At 39.3% G+C, this 9,226-nt stretch overlaps 1 protein-coding gene across 7 annotated transcripts in view; it reads left to right on the plus strand.

Annotated features, from left to right (window-relative positions):
• Positions 1–8,560, plus strand: part of LOC107040773 — a 75,964-nt gene extending 67,404 nt beyond the window's left edge. For all 7 annotated transcript variants that reach the window (XM_015260992.1, XM_015260993.1, XM_015260994.1 and 4 more), the window contains 3 exons: positions 97–4,073; positions 4,147–4,660; positions 5,791–8,560. In XM_015260992.1, the coding sequence (XP_015116478.1) occupies positions 97–4,073; positions 4,147–4,660; positions 5,791–6,003 (4,704 nt within the window). In that variant the 3' untranslated portion in view covers positions 6,004–8,560. The remainder of the gene's footprint in view (positions 1–96; positions 4,074–4,146; positions 4,661–5,790) is intronic.
• The last annotated feature ends 666 nt before the right edge of the window (positions 8,561–9,226 follow it).

Raw genomic sequence — 9,226 nt, forward strand, 5'->3', positions numbered from 1 at the left:
ATTTTGTATTAAGTTTGTCATGTGTTGACTAGTCATGCAACCAATTATCACGGTCCTCGCTCGTTACCTAATCGTCTTTTTGTTTCCATCGATCAGAGGAATTCATTCATCTCTAAAGCGACATCCCCCGTCTCCTGTCTGACACCACCCCCAGAAGTGACGCCATCCCATTCAATCGAAACCAGCGAGAGTACACTGATAGGCGTTCAGGATGCTTCCAATCAGACAGATGCCCCGGAAACCGATGAAGAGCACATTTCCGTGGTGGACGGTGTTGTCAAACAGGAGTTATCCACCTCCTGTAATCAACAGCAAGTAGTATTAGGAACCTTCAACGTTGTCTCCTCGAGTATTGAGAAACCCCAGGCCTACAGTTTAATAAGCAAATCGGACAAGTCTGAAATAACCGTTAAAGTGAGTGCCGTTGTCAAGGACACCCTCAAGACTGAAGTTGTGAGTTCAGTAGATCAAACGATAGAGAGAGTCATCAGTAGATCGAGTCATGTTGAGCCAGACACTGACGAAGCCGAGTCATTGACACCTGATAATAATAATGAGGATAGACCATCGAGAATAGGTTCGAGAATGATTGAGATAACCGAGGAGAATTGCGACAGTTTCCACGAGAATCTGGAGTTCTTTGGAAGGAGAAGGGATCCTCTCGAGCAGCACAAGAGGCCCCAGTTCTCTGAGGAGCTTCTCAAAAAGGAGAGAATACTTGAGGAAAAGAGGAGGGAAAGTCAACTCAATACTCAGGCGGAGGAAGAGTGTCATCAGGCTGTTTCGTCGTCTCTGGAGAATACCCAAACTGAGAGCACTGTTAATGTTATCCAGCCTATTTCAACCTCCTCCGAGGAGGTGTCACCTCCACCGACAGTGGATTCAAGCTCCAACTATGATAAAACCCCATCACATCCACCAATAACAGTAAAATCCTTCGATATGCCCTCAATAGACTGCGAAGAGGACGCTGTAGTTGAGAATAATCCAGCCAAAGGAGTTAAGAAAGAGCCTGACGAGGCTTCTCCAAATCCACCCAGTCTTCCCGAAAAATCTGCTAAAAAACAGTGCACGGAGAAGTATCATCCTGGGATTGAAAACGTCGTAGAGAAGCTCAAGAAAAATGCTGCTGCTGCACTTCAGGACCATCAACTTCCCCAGAATGTTTCTCATGGAGATCAGAGCGCTGTTAACCCGAGTGCCCCTAGGCGGTTGGAGAATGGCCTGAAGAAACACATCCTACGATTCTGTGAAATTGCCTCCACTCTGGAGAACATTAATGACGATAATAAAGATACGAATTGCAGCAAAGGCTCGGTTGTCTTGAATGTTAAATCCGTCAGTGACAATAATAACGACTGTACAAGTAGCAATAACAACTTCAAGGAGACTGACGTTAGAGTTTTGAAAACAGAGAAGTTATCGCCATCAACGATACCAACTATTATCACTGGAGGATCGAAGGACGCAAGCAGTTCAAAGTCTTCAGCTGGCCCTCAAGATCCTCCGAAAAAGCCCAAACCCTCTGGTAAATCAAAGCCTAATTTGGACATCAGCGGCCTTGAATTGCTCTCAAACAGTATCTTGCAACTTGAGCACTTGAAGCCAGGAGCAGCCAGTGAGAGTGAGAGCGAAAAGTCACCGACTAAGGAAGCACCTCAAGGATCACAAACTGAGAGCAATAATAACAGTGTGGACAGTCCACTGGGACTTTTATGTGCATTAGCTGAACAGCGTTTTATGGAGGAAGTTGGTGATGATCAGCGCCCACTTAAACGTGCATCGAGTTTGGAGAATTCTGAAGAGATTTCGAGAGCTGGTAGGTTATTAATGAGTCTGGGGAAAGCGGCTAGTTTTGACACGGACAGGAAGAAACTGGAGAAGAGAAAACACTCGTGCGAGGACATTCTTTATGCATTTAACAAGAAAAGGAGGATTGAGTTTTCAAGTGGTAATCACCCGAGTAATTCTGACAAGAACTGCGAGGATGGGGATGCTGACAATGACTTGACGGATTCGGATACCGAGGATGTAAAGAGTCTTGAGTTGAGCAAACTTCGTCTGGCAATACCAGAGAACATCGAGATCAATGGAAAGTCCCTGGTGTCTGCAAACATTAACAACGAAAATGCGTCCAATGGCAATGACAAGAAGCCAACGAATGTGAAGTTATCCCCTAGAAAGGATGACAGGAGAATTCCCCCAAAGTTGAGGACAAAAAGCGCTGATTACGAGGTATGTAACATAAAAAATATGAATAAGGAAATAAAGCCCGGAGGCTCATTCGAGGCGGGTCCCTCGCTGAGTCCAAACGTCTTGGGAATACCCAGGTGCAATCTGAATCTAGTGAAATTGGTCGAGCAGAGAAGCCACATTAAACTCCTAGATAGCATCCCGAGTATTCCAATTTCCGTTCCCCCTGCGGCATCTCCCATAACAGTTTTAGATAATAAAATTCTCTCCGAGGATGAGGAGAAAAATCTGGGGTCCACAGGTTATGAGACATCCTCACCAGTGCCCACAGCATCGAGCTCAAATTCTGCCTCGAAAAAGCGTAAAGTAGGACGACCGCGGAAACTAATGTGCACATCGGGTAGTGTTAGACACTTAACCGAGACAATAGTTGCTAAAAAATCAAAGAGTAAAAATTCAATAGTAGGTTACATGTTGAACTCTAAGAGCCGTCATTTGCAGAATAAATTGAATGGAAAGTCTGGTTACACTCCAGTGCCCTTTAAATCCGGTTTATCAGCGTCTAAAGGTATCACAAAGTCTCACAAAATAACCAAGTCCAATGTTAAACCAGTCAAGCAAACTCCCCTTCACAATAAAAATGTGATAAGTTCGATAATAGCGGAGAAAGCTAAATTGAGTCAGGAGGCGAGATTGGAGAAGGTGGTAAAATTGAAGCCCAAACTAAAAGCCGAAGCTAAACTCAAAGAGTGGAGTAGCGATGGGGCAGAACAGTCTGAATGGAATTACACCATTGAAAAAACCTCAGATCTAACTGAGGAGCCTTCACCGAGTGAATTATCCTCAACACCTGCTGAGGAAGCTGAATCCTCTCGACTTATACCACAACCGAGTGAGGACGAGGGCTTGGAGAATTACGAGCGTGGCAAAAAGAAGAAGCGCAAATCCTCGTGCTCATCCCCTTCGAGAAGAAAATCAGGGGATCACGATAAGAAGGAATCAAAACGTAGGAAATCCTCCGATTGTAAAGAATGTAAAGAATGCGCCAGAGCGGCTAAAGCTGAAAAAGCTGAGAGAATTGAGAGTATTGTGAACAGATGTAAACTCACATCTGCGCATCTTGCAATCGATCAGTTGAGAGTGTTAACAGCAATGGGTGGGCTCTTCTATGCTGGAAGATTAAGTGCTGTTCAGGCACCAGACGTTTACGCGATAACTCTGGACGGTGAGAGGGGTAACAGGCCGCACATACACTCACGCGAGGAGATACTTCAAGACGCTATTGTCGAAATTTGTCCAACATCGACGAAAGAATTGTCACCGGGTACGCGTTTGTGTGCTTACTGGAGTCAGCAGTACCGCTGTTTATATCCTGGCACATCGGTGGAGCCCTCGGAACCCGATTCTGATCTTGACGAGAAATTTGTTAGCGTCGAATTTGACGATGGCGACAGTGGGAGAATAGCATTGGACGACATCAGACTGTTACAGCCGGATTATCCGGTCGTTGAGTATGATCCGAATCCACTGCTATCTCTGGGCAAACGTAGGCGTCAAGTTTCAACGTCCACTGATGACAAACGCGACGTCCAGATCGTTAAAACACCATCTGGAACGCCATCCAAATCATCGGGTAACTCAAAATCCGATGACGCTAAGGAGATTGACGCCAGGACACTCGATGAATATCGCGAGCGAAAGAGATTAAAGAAGAGACGGAGAGATAAGTTGAAACGACTTCAGGAGATTCAGGAGGGGAAGCGGAAGCACAGGAGGCATAAGTGCTGCGAGGAGCACAGGAAACATAAACACAGGAAACATCGGAAGCATAAACACCGACACAGTCACCACGGTAGCTACAGCGATGGCAGTCACATAAGGTAATCTTCATTTTACCGGAGAAAGTAATTGCGTATTTCTTCAAATCAATTTATGTTTCAATTTGTTTTTCAGCGGTGGAGAGAGTTGCTCGGGTCAAAAGAGTGAGGAAGAGGGTTTGAAGGAGGAGTCTCGTGTTCTAGAAGAGAGAGAACCAATTCCAGACACTCCTCAATCAATTTCAGAGGCGATCGACGATCAACCACCCCCAGAGGAGAAATCAGACAAACCGAAAAAGGGAGAGAGAAAGGCGAAAGCTAGGGAACGACAGGAGTCGGTGGAGAGTAGGAGTAAAATTGCAGCTTTCTTGCCGGCTAGACAGTTGTGGGGCTGGTCGGGGAAGGGTTACAGGCGACCGGGTGCAAAGGGACGTGCGAAAAAACAATTCTTCAGGGCCATTCAGAGGGGCAGTGAAGCGATACAGATAGGAGACAGCGCTGTGTTCCTTTCAACTGGCCGACCTGACAGACCCTACATCGGAAGGATTGAGTCAATGTGGGAAACATCGAGTTCCAATATGATTGTTAAGGTCAAATGGTTTTATCATCCTGAAGAGACTGTCGGTTGTCCAGCCAACTTGAAATATCCGGTGAGTGAGAGAAATATATTTCCAACTTCAAGCATGTTATTACTTCAGTTTCAATGGAGGTCGATCTGTAATTATTTACTTTGCTTGAATATACATTTGTACGGAGGTGAGTTAAATGCCTAAAATTTATGGAAATGTCAAGAATGGACGAGATCTTGCGTATTTTGAAATTTCGTGTTTTATCAAGTCATGTTACTGCCTTTCGCTAACCTTTTGTTTTTTATTCATCTTTTCGGTTTTACACAATGGTAAAGCATTTTATATGTGAGATAGCAGGAGTCCATTATCCAACGACCAAAGTGAGCGAAGGAAGGAATGAGGGCAATCAAATATTAATGCAAAACTCTCATATACATAAAGCCGATATGTGTCGGGTTTTACTTCCATATGTATGCGTCGAACTATATTATTTCAAATTTGCCATGCCACGAATTCTGTTGATTTTAAATGCAGGTTAAAAGGTCGCCCAGATAATCTTGTAAGAAGTCTAAGGCTTATTCATTAAACATTTATTCTATTCTGCAATGAGAAAATGTACCTAACAAAGGGATGAAGTAGTCTCATTGCGAGAATGCGATTCTTTCATTTACAATCAATACGAAAAGAAGATGATAAAAGACATCACAAAATTGTTTAGTGCAATTTCTTTTCTCTTTGTGGCGGTATGAGTGGTGCTTCTTGGTGTTATTCATGTTTAATGATAATTTTAGTGATCGCTGGATCAAGAATGATTCCTTAAAAGAAAAAAAACAAATGCTCCCAAAGAATACCAATTATGGGACGAAATTTCAGATTTTTTGCGTCAACTTTATTCCTCTTTCTGTGAAGATTTCTAACGAAATTTCCGAAAAATCCGCACATACATATGGCATACATACACCTTTTCTAAAAACATATTTTCGCATTTCATGACATTCTACCTGATTCGCAGACAAAATTAGAAGAACAAACCTGCCATTTGGAAGCCAAAACCATCAATAAATTAACTGTTAAAAACATACACCTCGAATAGAAAAAGTATCAGATATTTCCCACTGTTAACGATGATATAAAAATGGTGCATTCTGAAAGATGTGGCACAAATATTGTTTTTTACTAAAATATAATCCATCTCATTTTGTTTGTTTTAGGGTGCTCTGTTTGAATCCCCTCACATGGACGAGAACGACGTGCAAACAATATCCCACAAATGTGAGGTCCTCCCACTTCAAGAGTATACGGAAAAACTTGGAAAAGAACCCCACAGATACTTGACAATCTACGACAACAATGACATATACTACTTGGCTGGATACTACGATCCAACGACATATCTGCTCACAATGCAGCCCGGAGTGGTCTGAGAGCGACTTAAGCTGACGATAAAGTTACTTGGACATTAACAGTTGTCAGCTTGATATCACCAGTGAAATTATTAGCAAAACAACTGGGTTTTGGGCGGAGGATGAAGTAATGGGCAATGAGAAATGCAATATCTATATAACGAGAGGCATTATGATGAGAAATTATGTGGAAAATATGTTCCATTGTATATACTGTACATATCATTTCTAATAATATATGTTTTATTATATTTTCTTTGCTGAAATCTATTATAGATTGAACGTTCTATGATGCAATGTGTCGATCTTGACGGATGGAGAGTATCGTTTATCTGAAAAAGATACTTGAATTTTATTATTAAGTGATGTTAAGAGACACGGTGCTACGTAATCAGCCTTTGCCCCGCAATATGCTGTTTTTTTAGTTGAATCAGAACGTATTCTTGCTTTTACGTTGCATTCATTGTTAAGATTTCTTTGTTATGGTTTAGTAAATCCTTCAATTCCTTGAACTACGTGCAAAGAAGTGAAAAATGTTCTTCATACCGTGCGAGAGAGAATGCAAGAAAATTCAGTGAAAAAAAAACTATTAGGAGTAGGGAAATTTTTTATGAATTATTTTATATGATGGTGAACGATTGATTAATTGAAAGTGTCGAGGTCGTTTGTCCCTGTCGTATTTGATATTTCTCTCATTTAATCATTAGTCTCATTAACTCTCATTGTTTAGTCTGCAATGACAGCTGCTTCCCTATTGAATTTGTCACTTTGTGATAGACTAATGATAATTACGTAATGACCCAAGTGGGCTGAGCACTCGAATTATTCGTCATGCTGTGGAGGTGCTGATTAATTTTGGAAAACTTCAATGCAATTCATCTTCTTGCGAACTTTATTATGGCAATAGTTGATGGCGAGGTACGACTTAGTACAAATTTTGAAAAAATAAAAAATAAAAAAACGATAAATTTGTTGTCAAAGTGCGAGTTACGAGTCTAGATATCGAATGAACATTCGTATTTCGACGATGGGTACTTATTGTTATTGAAATAATCATCGATTCGCTGAATGAGAGAAACAACAAGAATTATAGATTTTTAGAAGCGTTGAAACACAGTATATAGTATTTTTTCATAAAAAATATACTAGAAAGCATTGTAGACGAGGAAAAATATCTTTTAGTCGCTGCCAATGAATCCATGGCATACGAGGAAACATATTGCTTGTAGATTTGTAAATATTTCTTAGGTGTAACGGGATATTTCTTTTTTCGAATCAACATGGAATTGAGTCGAATTCGATATGTCGAATTGGTGATTTTAAATTCATGGTAAAAGCAAATAATTGATAATTAACGAATGATGTGCTGGGAACTATCTTCCGATTTTACAAGCCTTTGGGAATGATACAATGAGAAAATCATAACGCGTAATGATAATGAAAATTTTTACTAGTCCAGCTGTCCCTTTCGGTATATGAAAGTATAAAGCGGTCCGAAATTAAGAACAAAAAATAGAAATAAAGAAAGCGTACTTTTGACATTTTTTGTAAGATTCAAGATTTCGGAGTAACAAAAATTTGTACAATAATTGTGATCACGTGAAAATTTACAAAACAAGAGGTCTCGAAATGTTTCTTTCGGTAAAAGAAATTGAGTAAAACGTATTTTCTGACAATCGTTATATGGAAATCGTTTGACGAAAACAAAAATATGTAAATTGCATAATTAACAACCCAATTAGCTATATTTCGGGCCCATGTATTTTGCGCTTGATAAATGGGAGGTATGCACGAAAACAGTGAGATACGGAAGAAGAATGAATATGAGAAAAATACCTATTTTATTCTACGAAAGAATCGAAATTATTATATTTTATCAAAGAACGTAGAGTTTAGAGGGATTGAATCATTGATCATCGAATCAATGATTCATTCAATCCTTTGGTAGCGAATTAAAGTCGTGACTTTTATATTTTCCCCAGAAGAATAATAAAAATTATACACAAATATGTATATAAGTGATAAAAAAATACCATTATGAAGTCATTCTGATTGCTGATTTTTTCTCACCTTTGAAGATATTATTTCCAATTTCGTGAGTGACACGAGGATAATGAAAAGCGTTAACGAAATTCCTAGCTACATCACTGGATGAAATACGAAGAAAATAGACTAACAAAAGTGGATATGAACTGAATATTCTCCAAATGTCGAATTCGGACGTGATTTTCGATTATCGCTTGCTAGATGCAAACAAACACAGACAATTTAATGAAAAATAAATCAGATTAAATAATTAGCATTTACATACCGCATAGATTCATTCTCTTAATGTTAAATATCGTATTAACGGAATGAGTTTGAAAAATCTTCAAACATGTCAAGAGACTCGAACACGCACATGCATAACACCCGTTAGAAATTATATATGTCAACTTGAACGAAAAAAACATTATACAAAAATGATTATATGAGAACAAACGCCGAGACACGATGAAAAATATGCCGGAGGCCGATTGTTGTTGATTTTTGTCAGTGAGAATACTTGGCCAACAATAAAAATGTATTGAAAATTCTAGCTAGTTTGTCTTGTCATTTTTACACTGATTAAAAATGAAGTTGTGCCTCACTTATCTTTCTTGTTTTCGCATTTTATCAAACAGAAAAAGGGAGGAGTACGCTATTATCGACAATTGATTCGGAGACCATGTGAGTGCCCAATTTAATCAGCAAAGGATCAGAAAGGATTTGACGTAAGCCATACAGAAAAATGTATATTCTCTTAAATTATATATTTTATATATGGAATTGGCTTGATTTATATGTCAAAGTTGTATAAAATATAAATTTATATATGTTTCATATATATTTCATATAAATCTTATATATATTCGACGAATGTATTAAATTGGTCTATATTATGTATATTTTTCCATGGGGGAAAACGCTTCCTCCTACGTTGTTTCGTAGGAATTCTCGAAAAATCTTGAGAGATATATTCTGATATGAGAATATCGCACATCTATTAGACGTCAAACGTTCGTCAGGAAGAAGCAATATAATTTTTATGATACACGTGAAAAAAGGGCACTCTTGCACGCTTCGCGCAATCAACCGTTTTTTTCACCAGTATCATAAAATATCATACGATATATATGAAAAAATATAGTTCCTGACGACTTTTTTTCACTTTTATCGTAATATACTATTTTTTTAGAAATCGCAAAATTATTCCATGTTTTAA

This window comes from Diachasma alloeum, unplaced genomic scaffold, assembly GCF_001412515.2.
Source record: "Diachasma alloeum isolate Michigan unplaced genomic scaffold, Dall2.0 Dall_scaffold_00343, whole genome shotgun sequence".
Taxonomy (NCBI): domain Eukaryota; kingdom Metazoa; phylum Arthropoda; class Insecta; order Hymenoptera; family Braconidae; genus Diachasma; species Diachasma alloeum.